Genomic DNA, 20,595 nt, shown 5'->3' on the forward strand with positions numbered 1-20,595 from the left:
AGTTCAACCCAGAGAAGTGTGAGGTAATGCACTTAGGGAGGGCAAACAGTCAAAGGGAATACACAGTAAATGGGAATATATTGAGAGGGGTAGAGGAAGTGAGAGACCTTGGAGTGCATGTGCACAGGTCCCTGAAGGTGGCAGTACAGGTAGATAAGATTGTGAAGAAGGCATACGGAATGCTCTCCGTTATTAGCCGAGGTATAGAATACAAAAGCAGGGATGTAATGATGGAACTGTATAAAACGCTGATAAGGCCACAGCTGGAGTATTGTGTGCAGTTCTGGTCACCACATTACAGGAAGGACGTAATTGCTCTGGAGAGAGTGCAGAGAAGATTTGCAAGAATGTTGCCAGGGCTTGAAAATTGCAGCTACGAGGAGAGATTGGATAGGCTGGGGTTGTTTTCCTTGGAGTAGAGGAGGCTGAGGGGAGACTTGATTGAGGTGTACAAAATTATGAGGGGCCTAGATAGAGTAGACAGGAAGTACCTGTTTCCCCTAGCGGAGAGTTCAAGAACTAGAGGACATAGATTTAATCTGATTGGCGGAAGGATTCGATGGGACATGAGAAAAACTTTTTTACCCAGAGGGTGATGGGTGTATGGAATTCGCAGCCCGAATTGGTATAGAGGCAGGGACCCTCAACTCTTTTAAAAAGTACCTGGACCTGCACCTAAAGTGCTGTCAGCTGCAGGGCTATGGACCGGGTGCTGGAAGGTAGGATTAGAATGGTCACCTGGTTGTTCTTCGAGCCAGTGCGGACACGATGGTCCGAATGGCCCCCTTCTGTGCTGTATCTTTTCTATGGTTCTATGGCTCAGTCATTTTTGAAGGCTTGAGCGGTCGAACTGTTAGGAGTCAGGTTTTCAACTGGAGTCACCGGTTTGAATTATCTCTCCATCAAAAAGTTCTGCACAAACAATCTCCTTGAGCAAAGGAATCATCATAAGCGTTTCTGGGAAATCAGCATTTGTGTGTGAAAATACTGGCTACTGCACATTTCTGGCCCGCAGCCAATGCATGAGAGATGGGAACTCCCCCTATGGCTGCCTTTGCTAAGCGTTGGCTACGGGCAACCTTGATTTTGATTGCTGAGGGTTAATGGTTGTTGTTCATATCCATATCAGGCTGACTCAGCTGCTATGCTTTTCTTAAACACACTAGGGATGATGTCATTAAGACACTGTTATGATGGAAACAACCTTGGTTACTCATCCTGCCTGTTTTAGAAAATTGGTTCAATAATATATAAAATTAAGTTTTAGAACATAACTCCACAGCAAGTGGGGAAGCAACATTCTACTAGGTGTTCCAGTAAGTATAATACAGTGGCATCCAGTCAGGGACTTAGGGAGACAACATAATTATGAAACACTGAAAATTGTCACCTTAGCAACAAAGTCGGCATAACTAAAAAATGCAAAAATACGAGTCTGCTGCCATTTTTACAATACAACAAGGTTTGTTATTTATTGTTTGAATAAAAACACTATCAGGATAGTGTTTGCTGTCTGTGGTATGGGGAGGTCGCTGTAATTTACTCAGCATTGAACTGAAGGGATAAACAAACTGTTCATGATGTTCTGCTTGACCCTGAGCTGATCTTCAAACCTCACAACAGGGCGATCATCAAAGCAGCTAACTTCCCCTCTGGAACATCATCCACCTTCTCCTCTGATGCTGCTGAAACCTTCCATTTCACAACCTCAAAACTTAATGTCTCCAATGTTCCCTCACTGACTTTCCCAGCTCCACCATACACAAACTTCAATTCACCTAGAACTGTAGAGCCCGATAAACTTTTCCACAATAAGTCCTGCACAACCCCCACCCCTATCCTCGCCAATCTCCATTGGCTCCTTGTTCCCCAGTATATTCATTTCAAAATTGTTGTTCCCACCTTCAATTCTGGTCTTGCTGCACCTTGTTCTGTAATATCTCCAGTCCTTTAGCCCAGCATACACTTTTGCTTTTCCAACTTTCGCCTTCGGCACACCCCTCCCTCCCACTGCTTCACCATCAGGAAGAGAATGTTCAGCCAGCATGCTACACATCCTGAAATTCTCTCTATAAACCTTTGTCTTGCTACCACTTTTCCTTTCAAGAAAATTCTCCCCCAAACTTAGCTCTGTGTCCATACGTCACCTTCCCTGACTTCTTTTTTACTTGATCCAGATGTTTGCAACCCCTTGTAAAGCACTTTGGGACATTTCACGTGAAAGGCACTATATAAAAATAGATCGTTATTGTCTTTGATTTTCCTCACTCCCTGGTGTAGGTGGTCATTTTAGTTTACTGCTGGCATGTGCTGTATAAAATGATTTACAAATTAGTCATGGTGCCAATTTCCCTGCTACCGTCTGACTTTTAAAATAAATTCTGCTTTTACAAGGCACGACATGTTAGACTAACGGTCTGACTAAGAACTGACCAAACTAATCTTAACTGAGGCTGGCAGATTTGAATCACCTGGGTTCTCAACGTCTGAGAAACAGAGTTAATGTTTCAGGTCGATGATCTATCATCAGATCATCGACCTGAAACATTAACTTTGTTTCTCTCTCCACAGATGCTGTCTGATTTGTTGAGTGTTTCCAACATTTTCTGCTTTTATTTCAGATTTCCAGCATCTGCAGTATTTTGCTTTTGTTCAGAATATCTGATCTCTGTATTATCAAATCAGGGCTCACAAGCAAACTGTCATGCACTAGTGAACAATAGACATATTATTTTTACAATTGCAGAACTGCAGTCAAGCTATTTTGTCCAAAGGCAATTGGATTGCCAGTGTCCAAATGAGATAACTTGTCCAGCAAGAATGATTCCTGGTCTGGTGCTTTTAAGGCACATCCAAAATTGGTCTGGTCACTTCTAGAACTAGCATGGCAATCTGTGGTCTTTTGGGTTTTGATTGGATGAAAAATGATCATTTTTTTGATGTAGGTTCCCTCTCCAAAAGGCATGATAGAACCTCAGAGGCAGAGGAAAACATATAAGTAAAGTGTTTTAGACTATAAACAATCTAGAATAGTTAGAATAGGGCACAATGTTTAAAAATAAAGTTAAAAACAAAGTTAAAATAAAATAGAGCAGAGTAAGTGGCAAAGAATGAATGGAAAGGCAAGTCAGTGCATGCAAAATTGTTTCAAATTTTTAGATTTTATATTTTAAATTATATTTGAGTGTTTACTTTAGTTTGATAATCACTGCCCCATTCCGTATTGCCCTGCAGAATATTTATGGATGATTCTATTGATATATTGGCACTGTCAGAAACCTGGCTTATGACCGACAATTCCTTCCCCTCATTAAAATCTCCCCACCTGCCCTGCTCAAACCACCCTAGCAATGGTGCAGCTCTGATTGTCAAGTCCCACCTCACTCCTGCACTCTCTCTTCCTTCGAGCATCTCACACACCTCCATCCCTCCCACTTCTCATTCAAAATTCTTATCATCTACTGCCCCCCAAGTCCCACATTGGTTTCCTTATCAAGCTCTCCTCCTTCCACTTCATTAGCTTCTGCACAAGTGACTCCTTATCTTCAGTGACTTCAACCTACACCAAAACTCCCCTAGCGTTCTTTCCTCTGACCACCACTCTATTATTCTCACTCAATCTCATCCTTCATATAAACTCCCCAAAGCATATCCATAGCCACTCCTTGGCCATAGGTTCTCTCTACACCCGAGGCCTAAATCATTGATAAGGCCATCTCTACTATTCCCTCCCCTTCCTCTCCTCCTCTGCTGCCCTCAGCCTTCTAACGACTTCAGCCCTGAACCCTCATCACTTTGCAGTTTCTCCCCATCATGCTTTCCAAACTCATCACTTTTGTGAGATCCACTTCCTACTGCCTCGACCTGCTCTCTCTATGCCACTCCTGGTCACTGAACTGCCCTTCCTGGTTCTCATGGGGCTTGACATTATTCACAATTGCCTTTTTCTGACACTGTCCTTGTCCCCTTGAAAATGCTGTCATCAACCCTACTGTTAAAAAGCTCACCATCAGCTATCCATCCTTTCTAACTATCACCCCATCTCTAATTTCCTTTTGCATTCCCTAATATTTGAAGCACGTCGATACAAGTTATTACATTGCTGTTGTTTGTTTACCAAACTTATATAAAGTCTCTCATCGTAGTTCGAACACTATACTGGCTGGAGTGGAGTGTGCACACCAATGACAAGGCTCTATTGATGGAAAGTGAAGAAGAAAAGAAAGGGTGATTGTGTCTGTGTTTGGTGTGGTTTTGGTGCATATAAACTTCAGACAAAATGCATAATAAACGGATTCAACTGTCATCTTCATTGACCAATAGTGCGTACATGTGGAAAACAATTACTCCATTCACCTCCTTCAATCCTTTAGGGATTGAATGTGACTTAAACAGGACTCTGTATATGAAGGCACTTAAGACATGCAGCTTATTGACTGTAATAAACCAGCTGATAAAATTGGAACTTATACCTGTCCAGTACATTTATATATATTTACATGTATTGAATGAAATTTCAGTTGATACATGTCTTGATAAGTATCAAGTAATCATGATTGAGGATCTAATTCTGAAATGTTCTTAGATTAATTATATACATACAGTCCAGGATTAGTAGAAACTTATTCTGTGAGAAATATGATGACATGATAAGAACTTCAAATGACAACTTGTAGGTTCCATGAATTACCAATGTGTATGTTAGAATGTAGTATTTTTCTCAATTGATCCTGTTACTAGATTTGAATGTTACATTGTGATTACAGCCATAAACTATTGAATAAATCAACCTTTATCATTTTTCAAAATTGAATGGAGGAATTGTTTTTTAAAATGCACACGCTACTGGGCATTGAAGATGCCAATTGATGCCATTTACTGTACAAGTTTTCTAAAGTTTGAATATTAAACAGAATTATCAACATTGGACAAATTGTTAGCATAAAAGTTTCAGGTGCTGATTTGTGCCAATATATAAACATAGTTAAAAATGACAAGCTGTATCTCTCACAGAAGCTGCAGGGTTGAGCAAGTAACATTAATATAGATTACTTCTCTCCTCTCGCATCCTTTTTTTCTTAATTTATCTCTTTTTCTCTCATTCATTCGTTCTCGCTCTCTTTTTTCCTCTCTTTCTCTCCTTATAGCCTGCCTGGCTGCAGGTGTTGCGAGTGTTTCCTCATGAATAGTAAAAGTCCTTTATTAAAGTGCTTTATTAAAACTACAGCCCATAGTTGCCTTTATTTCATAGATATCTTTAACAATTCCCAGTTCTTTAACAACTCCCAGTCACCCATATATATCCTCACCTCTATATTAAGATAGTGACAGCCTTGCTGTTATGCTCTTATACAAGTTATGGAACTTCTTACAAATCCTCTAAGTGGTTTCCCCAGTGTTTTTATCAGTGCAAGTTTGAGGAAGTGATATCCGAAGTGGACTGTGGAACCCTACAACATGATGTACCTTGATTTCCAAAAAACATTTGACATTTCCACATGAAAGATTACTACTTAGGCTTCAAACAATGAGGAGTTCAAGGTAAAACTTGAGGATGGTTAAGAAATTGGTGAAGGGTAGGAAAGAGCAGGTATTTGTTAAAATAGTTATGTCTGGAGGGCACTAGGGGAAGTAGTGCTGAGTAAAATGTCCCAGGTATCAGTTGTGGGACCCAGACTGTCTCTAGTGTACATTAATAACTTGGATCAGAAGCTCAAACAGGTCACATTTGTAGATGGTAACAAATTAGAAGGGGATCATAGAATCATAGAAAGGTTACAGCACGGAAGGAGGCCATTCGGCCCATCAAGTCCGCGCCGGCTCTATGCAAGTGCAATCCAGCTAGTCCCACTCCCCGTAGCCCTGCAATTATTTACTTTCAAGTACTTATCCAGTTCCCTTTTGAAGGCCATGATTGATTCTGCCTCCACCATCCCCTCGGGCAGTACATTCCAGATCCACTTGCTGTGTAAAAAAGTTTATCCTCATGACATCTTTGGTTCTTTTGCCAATCACCTTAAATCTATGTCCTCTAGTCCTTGACCCTTCCACCAATGGAAACAATTTCTCTTTAGCTACTCTGTCTAGACCCTTCATGATTTTGAATACCTCTATCAAATCTCCTCGCAACCATCTCTGTTCCAAGGAGAACAACCACAGCTTCTCCAGTCTATCTGCGTATCTAAAGTCCCTCATCCCTGGAATCATTCTAATAAATCTCTTCTGCACCCTCTCTAAGGCCTTCACATCTTTCCTGAAGTGTGGTGTCCAGAGCTGGACGCAATACTCAAGTTGTGGCCGAACCAGTGTTTTATAAAGATTCATCATGATTTCCAAACTTTTGTACTCTATGCCTCTATTTATAAAGCCCAGGATCCCATATGCTTTTTTAACCGCTTTTTCAACCTGCCCTGCCACCTTCAACAATTTGTGCACATATACCCCCAGATCTCTCTGTTCCTGTACCCCTTTTAGAGTTGTGCCCTCTAGTTTATATTGCCTCTCCTCATTCTACCGAAATGTATCACTTCACATTTTTCTGCGTTAAATTTCACCTGTCACGTGTCCGTCCATGCCACCATGCCTATCTATATCCTCTTGAAGTCTATCACTATCCTCCTCGCTATTTACTACCCTTCCAAGTTTTGTGTCATCTGCAAATTTTGAAATTGTGTCCTGTACTCCCAAGTTCAAGTCACCAACATATATCTAGAAAAGCAGTGGTCCCAGCACTGACCACTGGGGAACACCACTGTACACCTCCCTCCAGTCCGAAAAACAACCAACCATTCACCACTACTCTCTGTTTCCTGTCCATTAGCCAATTCTGTATCCATGCTGCTACTGCCCCCTTTATTCCATGTGCTTCAATCTTGATGATAAGCCTACCGTGCCGCACTTTATCAAATGCCTTTTGAAAGTCCATATACACCACATCGACTGCATTGCCCTCATCTATCCTCTCTGTTACCGCATCAAAAAACTCTATCAGGTTAGTTAAACACGATTTGCCTTTAACAAATCCGTGCTGGCTTTTGCTAATCAATCCACCCTCGTCCAAGTGACTGTTAATTCTGTCCCAGATTATCATTTCTAAAAGTTTCCCTACCATTGAGGTTAAACTGACTGGCCTATAGTTGCTGGGTTTATCCTTACATCCTTTTTTGAACAAGGGTGTAACATTTGCAATTCTCCAGTCCTGTGGCACCACCCCCGTATCTACGGATGTTTGGAAGATTATGGCCAGTAGCTCCGCAATTTCCACCCTTACTTCTCTCAGCAACCTAGGATGCATCCCATCAGGACCAGGTGACTTATCTACTTTAAATACAGCTAGCCTTTCAAGTACCTCTTCTTTATCAATTTTTAGCCCATCCAGTATCTCAACCAAATCTTCCTTTACTGAGACTCTGGCAGCATCTTCTTCCTTGGTAAAGACAGATGCAAAGTACTCATTTAGTACCTCAGCCATCCCCTCTGCCTCCAAGAGTAGATCTCTTTTATGATCCCTAATCGGCCCCCACCGATGGCTCAGTACCTACAAAATTATTTGGACAAAATATGTAACTGAGTGGAACAATAGCAGATGAGATTCCATACAGACAAATGTAAAGCACTGTACATAGGAATAAAACAAAATGGAAAACATAAGTACTCCATGGAATCTGTTGAAATAGCTAAGGAGTAACAAGGAACGTGATCATGGGGTTTTAGTACACTTGATGCCACATATGTCCAATCACTGTGTGATAGCAATCAAGCAAAGCAAATAGAATGCTGAATTATACAGCCAAAGCAGTAGAGTACAAGTTGGAAGAAGTCATGCTTAGCTGTACAGTGCTCTGGTTAGGCTGCATTTTGTGTACTGTGCCCAATTTTGGCCACTAATACACAAAGAAGACATTACAACAATGAAGACCGTTCAGAAAAGGGATACAAAACTGATTTAATGGGGTAATTTTAACATAACCCACCCAAAGGAAAACGAATGGGATCGGGTTGGCCATCTGTTTTACACCTTGCGTGATTTTATCATTCTGGTAAATCTGCCTTGCACCCCCTTCAAAGTATGTCCTTTCTGAGGTGCAGTGCCCAGAACTGAAAGCAGTACTGCAGATGGGGTCTAACCAGAGCTCTGTACAGCTGTAACATAACTTCCACCCCTTTGTATTCCAGCCCCCTTGAGGTAAAGGCCAACATTCCATTAACCTTTTAAATTATTTTTTGTACCTACCCACTAGCATTTAGTGATTTCTGTACTTGGACCCCTAAATCTCGCTGCTCATCCACAGTTCTTAGCTTCTTGCCTTTTAGAAAATACTCTGATCTTTCCTCCTTAGGTCCAAAGTGGATGACCTTACACTTTCCCACATTGAACTCCATCTGCCACAGTTTTGCCCATTCACTTAATCTATCAATGTCGCTTTGTAACTTTCTGCTCCCATTTACAATATTTACTGTGCCACCCAACTTAGTGTCATCAGCAAACATAGTTATATTGCTCTCTATTCCTTCATCCAAGTCATTTCTAAATATAGTGAAAAACCGTGGTCCCAGTACGGAGCCCTGGGGGTCACCACTATTTACATCCTGCCAATTTGAGTACATACCCATTACGCCTACTTTCTGTCTCCTATCTCCTAACCAATTCCCTATCCAAGCCAATAGGTTGCCTCCAATTCCATGCACTCCCATTTTTGTAAACACCAAGAGAACTCCCCTGCTGTTCTTCAAATAGTCCCATTGGATCTTTTAAGTTCATCTGAGAGGCCAGGTGGAACCTTGGCTCATCTGACGAACAACACCTCCGAAAGTACAACACTCCCTCAGTACTGCACTGAAGTGCCAGCCTAAATTATGTGCTTGTTGCTGGAGTGGGGCTTGAACCCACGACCTGCCGGCTCAGGCCAGAGTGCTACCACTGAGCCAATGCTATCAGCTATGAAGAGTGAATTGAGCATTATTGGAAGTGCAGCATGATCGGTTGATTTTTTCCCCCCCTGCGAATTGATTTATTTTGCACAAATTCATCCACAGCAAAATCATGCACGCTTGCCATTTTGATTTAGATTTGTTAACTTCTACAATAACATGGAAATTAACCCTTTATTTGCAGAAAAAGAGGAAAATACACGCAGAGGCAGTGAAACTCGCCCACAGCAATTTAGTGACAACGCACAATCTTAATGTACACAGTGCCAGGAGCCCATTGCTTCCAAAATATGTGTATATCAACAAACAATAAGAACCTGTCTTCCAACTGCAGAAACAAAAGTAAAAAAATCCAGGGTCGTGAGGCGGGATTGCAATCCCTTGATTTTTTTTAATCGCCAAACGTCTCCGCCCGCTGAGCTAAACCCTCCCCTTTAAGAGCGCTAATTACCTGAAAGAGGGTAAAGTCTTTTTTTTGGAGCTTCCGCCTGCTTTATACGGCGAGGGATTAATGTCGATGGGGGCAGGGAATAGAAACTTCGGAAGTGCCTGACAAATGAAGCTTTTTTTTTTCTTTCCCTCCTCCCGGACGTGAAAGAAGGTTTCTACACGGAGTTTACAAAGTTTTTGTAAAAGTGTGAAGCTTCAGTTCAGAGTTTGTACTGTTGGAAAAAGTGCCACCTGGAGTCAGAGTGTGACGTGTTGGAAACCCTCCAGGAGTTAGTACTGAGGGGATTTCCCCCCCCCCTTTGCTGCGAATATTATAAGTGTTTCAGAGAAAGGCAGATCCTTGGAGAACATGGAGCGGTCGGCGTGGCTGCTGCTGGTGATGGTGAATTGGGGTAAGTTTTCCGGCGCTGCGCTCCCTGGAGCCCCCACCCCCGCGTGCCGACTCTTACTGCACTTCTTATACCGCCGACTCAAACCAATTCCTCCCATCAAAGGACCACGTTTCTGGGGCGGAAAGTATCGCCGTAGACTGGGAGGCGGTGAGCTCGAAGGAACAAGAGCCTCCTCAGCTCCGGGGATTGCGGATTATAGGTGGTTTTCATTAAATAAGCAAACACACACACACATAACCCGTCCAGAGCAGTTTGCCCCCGTTTAATGCTGCTGCTGTGATCAGAATCTTTGGTTTTTAGGTGGAGGAATTCGTATTTATTTCACAGTTAATCTAGGATCAACCTCAATGTTGTCCGATAAACTGCTGAGTCTAAGCGATGATCTTTCGGGACTGGAATTATTCAAAAGTGATTTGAGTTTACAGGTTGGTTGCGACTTGGCCTTATTTGTTGGAACCGATCCCATGATTTCAGTCTCCTGACTCGATACGTTTTCGTGGAGATAATTTAACTTTTTTTGGCAGCGACATTTTAATGTTGTACAGGCAGGGTAAATGTGCGACTAATTTAAACAGATGCACGGTGTCACTCTACAATGACAAGCAGTTTATCACCTTCTTCTGCCCTCTGCATTCCCAATTTAAATTAAAAGCTTTCCTTTTTTTTAAGAAAAAACTATCCTTGTCAACCTTCATATAGGGTCAAAATCCTGGAACACCCTTTCTAACGGCACTCTAGGAGAACCTTCACCACACGGACTGCAGTGGTTCTAGAAGGCAGCTCACCACCACCTTCTCAAGGGCAATTAGGGATGGGCAATAAATGCTGGCCTTGCCAGTGACGCCCGCATCCCATGAACAAATAAAAAAAAATAGACAGAAAACTAACCTGAGCAGCGATGGGTATAATAGTTATTTACTGTGCGGACTCAGTCACAATACATTCTCTGCCTGAGTGTTACTTGGTTGAATAACCATTGGCTAAATTATGTACAGTGGGACTCTTGGTGTGTATTTATTTCTGAACCTCATAAAGGAGGAGCGATCACAGGACTTTTGCAACTGGAACGCTGTTTCCTGTGGGGTCCCGCAAGGCTCCGTACTGGGTCCCTCTCTTTTTGTGGTATATATTAATGATTTGGACTTGAATGTGGGGGGCTTGATCAAGAAGTTTGCAGGTGATACAAAAATTGGCTGTGTGGTTGATAGTGAGGAGGAAAGCTGTAGACTGCAGGAAGATATCAATGGACTAGTCAGGTGGGCAGAAAAGTGGCAAATGGAGTTCAATCCAGAGATGTGAGAGGGAAAACAAGGCTAGAGAGTACACAATAAATGGGGAGGATACTGAGAGGTGTAGAGGAACAAAAAGGACCTTGGAGTGCATGTCCACAGATCCCTGAAGGTAGCAGGACAGGTTGATAAGGTAGTTAAAAAGGCATACGGAATTCCATGCCTCGGCTAATAAAGGAAAGAATATAAGAGCAGGGAGATTATACTAGAACTGTATAAAACACTGGTTAGACCACAGCTTGAATACTGCATACAGTTCTGGTCACCACATTACAGGAAAGATGGGATTGCACTTGAGAGGGTACAGAAGAGATTTATGAGGATGTTGCCAGGGCTGGAGAATTTTAGCTATGAGAAAAGATTGGATAGGCTGAGGTTATTTTTTTTTCCTTGGAACAAAGGAGGCTGAGGGGAGATTTAATTGTGGTGTATATAACATTATGACTGGACTAGATGGAGTGGATAGGGAGGACCTATTTCCCTTAGCAGAGGGGTCAGTGACCAGGGGGCATAGATTTTAGTGATTGGTAGAAGGTTTAGAGGGGAGCTGAGGAGAATTTTTTTTTCCACCCAGAGGGTGGTGGGGGTCTGGAACTCACTGCCTGAAAGGGTGGGAGAGGCAGAAACCCTCAACTCATTTAAAAAGTACTTGGATGTACACTTGAAATGCCGTAACCTACATGGCTACGGACCAAGTGCTGGAAAATGGGATTAAGCTGGATAGCACTTTTTCCGGCCGGCACGGACACGTTTGGCTGAATGACTTCCTTCTGTACCGTAACTTTCTATGATTCTATGACTTCATCTCCTCAAATCTGACTGGTTTTGTTGCTTTTTCTACTACTTTGCCATGCTCAGAAATATTCTGGCTTGTTCTTTATCTGTGGTTGTTATTGGGACCCTATCATTGAGTGTAAGTTATATTTCAGATAGACATTTTGATAAATGTGTAAAGTTCAACAGTGTTTGTCCCAGTGACAGATGTCAACAGTCTTGACGCTTTCTGGGGCTACCCCACATCTGAGTGTAATCACCCATGGTCCTGAAAAAATGATTTGTCACTTAGTTAAACCCACATTTGTTATTGTAGTGTTTCTATTTAAAAATACCAGGGTAATATCATTTTGGCCTTCGAGTCCTGTATATAAAGAAAAAAAAATGCCAACTTGGTAATTTTAATCTTTGAAACAAACTCACATCATTCTATTATTGCTGAGATTTTAATATCTGCAGTCAGCTAAACTAACTCATAATGAAATCTGCGAACTGAGATTTTATTATCTACACGATTGCCACAGAATAAAATAAGTTTTTCCATTTTGATAAGTTTATACCAAGTATTTTTTACACATTGTTGCCATAGTGATACCCTAAAAAAACATTTTACAAGAAAGTTTAGAGCCACACCTTGTGTAAGCAATGTATGTGGGATCATGGTATTATGTTACCGATTGTACTTGTCTGGTTATTTTTGCTAGTTTTGTCCCCTCTTTATTGAATTACAATTCCACTGAACCAATTACTTTGTCCATGTAGTCATTGTTAATTTGTAAACCTACACAACAGCAATAACTTGCATTTATATAGTGCCTTTAACGTAGAAAAAATGTCCAAGGCACTTCACAGAAGTGTAATCCGACTTTGAATCGACACCAAGCCAAAGGAGGAGATATTAGGAGGGGTCACCAAAAGATCAAGGAGGAGTGTCTTATAGGTGGAGAGGTTTAAGGAGGGAATTCCTGAGCTTAGGGCCCTGACAGCTAAAGACACAGCTGCCAGTAGTGAGGCAAAGGGAGTGGGGGCTGCACAGGAGGCCACAGCTGGAGGAATGCAGAATCCTCGAAGGATTGTAGGGCTGCATAAGGTTACAGAGATGGAGAGGGGTGAGTCATTGAAGGGATTTGAACACGCAGATGAAAATGTTAAATTTGAGGCATTAGGGTACTGTAGATCGATGAGCACAGGGGTGATGGTTGAGTGGAACTTGATGCAAGATAGGATACGGGCAACAGAATTTTGGATGAGCTAAAGTTTATGAAGAGTGGAGGATGGGAGGCCGGCCAGGAGAGCATTGGAATAGTTTGGAGGTGACAAAGGTATCAATGAGGGTTTTGGCAGCAGATGTGCTGAGGTAGGGGCAGAGATAGAAGTAGGGGTCTTTGTAATGGAAACGATATGGGGTCAGAAGCTTAGCTCTAGGTCAATTAGGATGCCGAGGTTGCATGCAGTCTGGTTCAATCTGAGACGTTGGCCAGGAAGAGGGATGGAATTGGTGGTGAGGGCACAGTTTATGATGGGTCAATGGTGATTGCTTTGTTTTCCCCAGTGTTTAATTGTGGCTCATCCAGGACTGGATGTCTGATAACAGGGAAGCAGTGAACAGGTGCAGAAGTAGAGCTGGGTGTCGTCAGTGTACATATGGAACTTGACGCCATGACTTCAGATGAGGCTGCTGAAGGGCAGTATATAGATGATGAGGATTGATCCTTGGAGGACTCTGAAGTTAATGGAGTGGGACGAGAAGCCATTGTTGGCGATGCTCTGGTTATGATTGGGTAGGTAAGAATGGGACTAAGTGAGGCAGTTCTACTGAGCTTGACAAAAGAGGAGAGGTGTTGGAAGAGGATGGGTGTGGTAGATTGTGTCAAAGGCTGCAGAGAGGTTGAGAAGGATGAGGAGGGATAGTGCATCACTGTCATAGTCACTGAGGATGTCATTCATGACTTTGATTTCGGTGCTGTGTCATGGGTGGAAAACTGGATGTTTGAATCTCTCCATTGTTGGCTGTTTTTGTTACCGTTGAGGGCATCACAACTGACTGATCCTGTCCATACCTGATGTTCATACACAAACTTTCCAGCAGGGGGTCACTGGACAACCATGAGGAGTAGGCAGAGATCGGCTAACTCGGCACAGACTGGAAATCAAAGCTGGAACCAGCCTGTGGCTTAATTATTTACTTCTTTTACTAACTAAACCATCAGGAAGCTTGTTTGTTTTAAGTATAATGATTTAGAAATATATTTTCTGTTTTCAAGTTAAAATGACTAAAAATTATTGTGATGATTCCGAACATTTCAATCTCTGATTTTAATTGGACTTTTGTGTCTTTGGCCTTTGGGAAGGAGCGGGAGAGTGGGCCTAATTGGATAGCTCTCTTAAAGCATTGGCACAGGCACAATGAGCCAAATGGCCTCCTTCTGTGCTGTAACATTCTAAAAATATTAATGCATTCAGTACAAAATTGGCAGTTGGACTTGAAGAGTTTTTAAGGATACCTGAGGGTAGTAAATGGAAATTCGTATTGGTGCAGTGATGGTGCTCTCTTCCTGTGGGCTGAAGCAGAGAGAGCTTTACTCTTCACTCCGTCTGTAATAGAAGCTTTTCGCAACTGGTGGGCACTACAAGATAACTCTAACTTCACAATCATTGTGTAACAAGTTACTCACAGATTTTCACTTTGTTTGGGCAGATCGTCAGGCCTTTATTAAGGGGATGCGCCTCACCCTGGGGAGCATTGGGATTTGCCCAATGACATTCTATTAACCTGTGCCATGCTTGATGAATGCAAAAATGAGAGTGTTTCTTCCAAAGCATTAAGATCCTTTTTCCTGAAGCAATTCAAAAAGAAAACAGTAATTGGTCATAACTATTATAAATTTTCACCTAGAAATTTTAATTTTTAAAATGGTCTTTGGATGCTGATTACCAAGTTAAATTAGGAGGTCATGAAAGTCTTAAGTTGGTATGATATTAGACGTTATTATGTGGCTATGCTAGGAGTGAGCTTGTACTTGGAGCCTTTACATTGTTAAGTGTTTATTAGTTTGGTGAGATTTAAGGCCATGGACTAGTGGTGCAGACGGTGTCAGACATAAGGGTCTATTAGTTTGACTGTATGTTGTAATATTATTTGCTACAGTTTAGATTTTGATGTTTGCTAAATGTAGCTACCCTTTCCCCCCCCCCCCCCCCCCAAAATATGGATTTACTTTAGCAGGCTTTTACTTTCTGTTTTTGATTTACTCTGTCATACTGTTTCAGTTTGGTTAAGCATTAAGAGTGAAACTTGGCTACTAGTGTGTGTGTCAAATAAGGAATAAAATCTCTTCAGAACCAAGAAGGGCAAGGAAGAAAAGGTTAGAAATAAATCAGTTGTTACTCGGGCTCTAACAACATTTTGAGGCCGAGTTCCACAAGCCTTTGAAGCTTAGCAGAGCTTCTATTATGTTAGGATGATGCCACAGGGAAAGTGCTAGACAAATTACTTGTTCTCCCTAACAGTTTTAAATCATATAGCATCGGAACTTACACTTTTTAAATATGTTTTCCTTTTTTAAAAAAAAAACAAATCCCCATTCTAGTCTCCTGGGCTACTTCTAGACCACTCTGCGTTTGTTGTTCTTGAGGCAATTGCTAAGGTATGCATTCCACTGAATTTCTTTTTCCTTACTCCCTCTGCACCTTAGGAAATGTCTGGCTTCTGAGTGACGCCTTTGCTCGGTGGCGTAGCTGAGTTTAAGAAGGCAATGGAATGGGATCAAACATGTCCCATCGCTCCTTGCTGCTTTGCTGTGTTTTAGTGTGCTGTGCCAATAATCAGACATCTTTTTAAAATTATGAACAAATTAGATGATAGTTTTCCTTTAAAACTTTGATAGTATTCTAGATAGGAAGCTTCAAAGCTAAAATACTAGACTTCACTATAGTCCTCATTTGTGCTTAGAGCTGCATTCAGAGGCTTTAACTTGAATTAGTGAAACCAGAGAAATTATACTAATTTTAACGGGGGGGGGGGGACAGAAACATGGCTACTGCTGGATTTCTTCCTGCCCCACCCCCGCTGCTCATGATCACAAGACAATAATGGATGAGGGAGGTCAATTGGTTCATCTTCGTTCACCCATGGGGAATGACCCTAAGTCCCCAAGTTGCAGAATCCAACTGGCCGTTTTTTGGATTTACTTTTTTCATACCGTTTATACTTTTCTATATACTTCTAATAAGATCATCTCTCATCCAAGTCTCTCCTTATACCTAAGTCTCCTAACACTAGGGCTCTGTCTTGTGACTCTTCTCTGCACTGCTTCCTATGCTTGAATGTTTCCGTTGTGTCTCAATGATCGTAGCTGGACACCGTAGTTAAAGTCTGGTCTGAGCAGAGCACTGTAAAAAATTTGATTGACTTGTATTCTACTGTTTTGACTCTATAAAGTTCAACGTTTTGTTGATTGCTACTCTGCATTGGTTGGACATGTTAAGTATGAAATCTACTAAGACTCATGTTTTTTTCTCAACTTTGTCTTGGCTATTACACCACCATTCATCGAATATATATGTTGCCCACTTTTCCTTCCCATGTGTAGTATTTTACCCTGGCCAGCATCAAATTTCATCTGTTCTGACCATTTACATATTCTGTCCAGCTTACATTTAATGTCTGAGCTTCCTTCTCTGATTCCACTGCCTATCCTAGTTTCAATTTGCATTGGGTTTCTGAGTTCAAGTCATTGATGTAAATTAGAAACAGCAAAGGCCCCAACAATGAGCACTAGGGCATCCCTTTCAGTACTGCTTCCCACCCACTATGTAACTCCTGTAACAAGTACCTGTTGTTTTCTACCCTTCAGCCAAATTTTCATTCATACCCAAGATTTACCCTAAATTGCTACAGCTTTGAGCTTAATTAATAGCCTTTCATGTGGAACTTTGTCAAATGCATTCTAGAAGTCCCAGTACCACACGTTATAAGGCTTACCATAGTCCACTTGGGTCGTGACTTCCTCAAAGAAGTCAAGGAGGTTGGTTAGGAAGATCTCTTTGTTCTGAATCCATGTTAACTGGTGTTTACTAAGTTGTTGTACAGATTAAGTTCAAGTTTACTCATGATGATTAATTCAATTTTTTTTACATGGGATTTAAGTACATTGAATGGATCTGTAGTTTCCTGTTTCTGATTGAGTGGTTTTTTTGAAAATGGGCAACACATTGACCTGCTTCCAATATACTGGTCCAATGATGCCTTCATAATTGTCAATGCCTCACAAATCTCTTTCCTGGCCTTTTAGCACTAGGATAAATACTGTCTATCCATGGGAATTTATTGTTTTTGAGCCTTTTAGCCCATCCAGGGCTTCTATCTCATTTATATCTGCCATTAGTTTTGCCTGGGTTAACTCTGGGAAGGGTATCTTGCTCATATTTTCCCTTGTGAATACCTGGAGTTGATCATTTAGCATGTTTGCTATCCTGTGCTTATCCTCTGTTTTGCACCCTGTTGCATCTCTTGTGGTTCTCGCCCCTCGTCTGACTGATCATTTATTGTTATAGTACTGAAGGCACTTATGTTTTGCATCTGCAGCTATGTTTTTTTAAAGATTTTTTTTCCCTCTGATTACCTTTTTATCATGCTTCAGTGCTATTCTCGTTGAGCATCACGTACTTGTAACTTCTTTGTGTGACTGCTCTTCACATTGTTCTGAAACATTTATTTGTTACCTCTTTTTCAGCTCTGTTTAACAACCATGTGGAGAGTAGTTGTTAGGTCTGTTCAGAGAGTGGGAGTTGGACAGTAGTCACATGTTGATTTGCCCTCCAACAACAGTGTCAGTTGGAGCTCTAATTTGGAATAAAACAAAATAACCAGGAAGGTTATAAATGGCCTAAATTTGTAGAATAATGATACAGGAGCTGAGTTACATTCCTGCTCCCACCCCTAACTTGGCAATTCTAGTCATGATGTGGAGATGCCGGTGATGGACTGGGGTTGACAATTGTAAACAATTTTACAACACCAAGTTATAGTCCAGCAATTTTATTTTAAATTCACAAGCTTTCGGAGGCTTCCTCCTTCGTCAGGTGAACGATGTGAAAATGAAATCCTCGAAAAATGAGGATTTCATTTTCACATCGTTCACCTGACGAAGGAGGAAGCCTCCGAAAGCTTGTGAATTTAAAATAAAATTGCTGGACTATAACTTGGTGTTGTAAAATTGTTTACAATTGGCAATTCTAGTTTGACATTTCAAGAAGGGTATTGGTTAGAACAGCTCTGAAGTGTGTGTGCACAATAATGACAATGTACAAGCCGGTCACAGCAGTTCAGATAGTGTCAGATGTAGTACTCTACAGCTTATTAAAGTATATAGGTGGCATAAACTTTGTTTTAAGACAGACTGATGTATTGATATAAATATTTGGCCACTTCAAAATGTGACTTCAACTGGCTAGGTACTTCAAAATGTTTTAGCTCTCATCTGGTGTAGCAATTAAGGCACCTGGTCAAAATCCTAAAACGTGAAACACAGTGCCAAGTTAACTTTTTTTTCCCCCACTGAACCCTGAGTTTGTGATACTACCCTGAATTCCTTCAATGTTACGTGATACCCTAAGTAGAACCCTTCCCTATGATGCTACCTGATGATTATGTTCATTTGTAACAATTGTCTGTTGAAGTGCAAAGTGCCTGACTCGAGTGAAATGTGCATTTAGGTTAAAAAAAATTTAAATTCCACGCCTTTTTTAAAACTGCATAATTTCAAAAGATATTTAATGGTAGATGTATGCAAAAGTCATTAATTGTTTGAAACCTTGTGATGTTGCCAGATTATATAAAAGATCGATTATAAAGGGATACAATACAATCTGTTATCTTCCAGTGTGATATTTTGACTCATTTTAGTAGCACCGGCCTCTGAGTCAAGAGGTTGTGGTTTCAAGCTGCGCTCCAGAATTTAAGCACAGAATTTAGGCTGATGCTTCAGTGCAGTACTGACGGTATTGTACTGTTGGAGTTGTCATCCTACGGATTAGACATTAAAGCGAGGCACTGTCTATTTGTTCATTCGGATGTAAAATATTCCATGGCAGTATTTGAAGAACAGGGAGTTCTCAGTATTCTGACCAATATTTATGGCACAGAAGGAAGCCATTTGCCCCATCGTATCTGTGCTGGAAATGTTAGTGATCTCTTTTTAAAAAAAAAATTCAACTAGATTAGTCTAACATGACCTACCTTTCACATCCATGTTGACTCTTTGATTTGCTGATACTTGTCCAGTAATTTCCCCACAATTGATGTTAAACTGACAGATTTGTAGTTACCTGGTTTCTCCCTCCCTCCCTTCTTAAATAATGGAGTGTCATTTACAATTTTATAATCCATAGGCACAATTTCTAAATCTAGAGAGCATATGGAAAATTATGACAAATGCACCTGCAATTTCCTCACCTATTTTTAATACTCTGGGGTGGAACCCACCAGGTCCTGAGGATTTGTCTGTCTTAAGTCCTGTTATTTTCTCCATTTTTAAGATTTATCTACTGTATTATATCAAGTTCATCTTTACTTATTTCTAGGTTCTCTTGTACCACTGGTATTTTGTTCTCTGTGAAAACTGATAGAAAGTACTAATTTAATGTCTGCCATTTCCTTATTATCCATTGTAGTCTCACCTGTATCCATCTTTAATGGGCCCACATTCTACTTTTTCTCTTAAAATACTTCTTTAAAAACCTTTGCTGTTAGCTTTGATATCCCTTTCAAGTTTATTTTCATATTTCCTTTTGGCACCTCTTACCTTTTTTATAACCCTTTGTTGCTTTGGGCACTAGATGATTACTACCCCGGAGGTTCTGCTTATTAAACTAGAATTTATCTCCTTGAAATCTCTTAGACAGGAGTAGATTCAAGGTTCTGCAATGTCATTGGTTCCCAAATGAACCACAACTTCCGGCTGCTCACCCTCCCATTCCAGAACCTTTTGTATTTGCTCTGTGATGTCCCGAACCCTGGCACTCGGGAAGCAACATATCATTTAGGTCTCTGGATCTACATAAACTATCTACCTCTGACTACAGAATCTCCCACAATCACCATTTGCCTATTCTTACTATCCGCACTGTTTTCCTCTATGACTAACTACTCGTTACCCAGTGCCTTGTGGTCGCTCATAGTTACCCTCTTCTGTCACCCTTTTTGTCCACATCACTGGTACCTGAACAGGTATACCTATTGGAGAAATCCTGCTCCAAAGTTGATCCCCTTTCTACTGTTGCTTCCTGCCCTGTCTGCCGATGGTCACCTAATCTCCCTTGCCAGATTGTCCACTAGCAACCTGTGGGTTGACCACCCTCTACAACATCTCCCTCCCAAACGCTGCGGAGTGTGTCCCGTTGACTCTCTAGCTGTATAACTTGCTGCTTGAGGAGCACAACCTTTGTACAGTTAATACATATGATTCATCCTGCATGGTATGAGTGTCCAGGCAGGTCCACACCTTGCATAACACACACATCACTCCAGACTCTGATCCTACCACGCCTATATGTGTTTGTGTGGTCTTGTGCAGAAGTTACACCATGCCAAGACAGGACTGGCTCAGTGGACAGCTGGTCTTTACCTTTCCTTTTTCATATGTTTGTAACTCCTTGACTGTTCAGACTCATGAATGATGTGACTGATATTTTTAAAAACACACAGCATTATGTATCTCTCAGGTTATCATGCAAGATTGCACAATTATTCTGATTTA

At 41.2% G+C, this 20,595-nt stretch overlaps 1 protein-coding gene across 1 annotated transcript in view; it reads left to right on the top strand.

The window, feature by feature from the left end:
• Positions 1-9,427: 9,427 nt before the first annotated feature.
• LOC137327288 (prostaglandin F2 receptor negative regulator-like) overlaps positions 9,428-20,595 on the top strand; it is a 61,886-nt gene continuing 50,718 nt past the window's right edge. Inside the window, exon 1 of the mRNA XM_067992941.1 lies at positions 9,428-9,773. Coding sequence (XP_067849042.1) covers positions 9,731-9,773 — 43 coding nt within the window. The 5' untranslated portion in view covers positions 9,428-9,730. The remainder of the gene's footprint in view (positions 9,774-20,595) is intronic.

Source organism: Heptranchias perlo, chromosome 11 (assembly GCF_035084215.1).
Source record: "Heptranchias perlo isolate sHepPer1 chromosome 11, sHepPer1.hap1, whole genome shotgun sequence".
NCBI classification, from domain to species: domain Eukaryota; kingdom Metazoa; phylum Chordata; class Chondrichthyes; order Hexanchiformes; family Hexanchidae; genus Heptranchias; species Heptranchias perlo.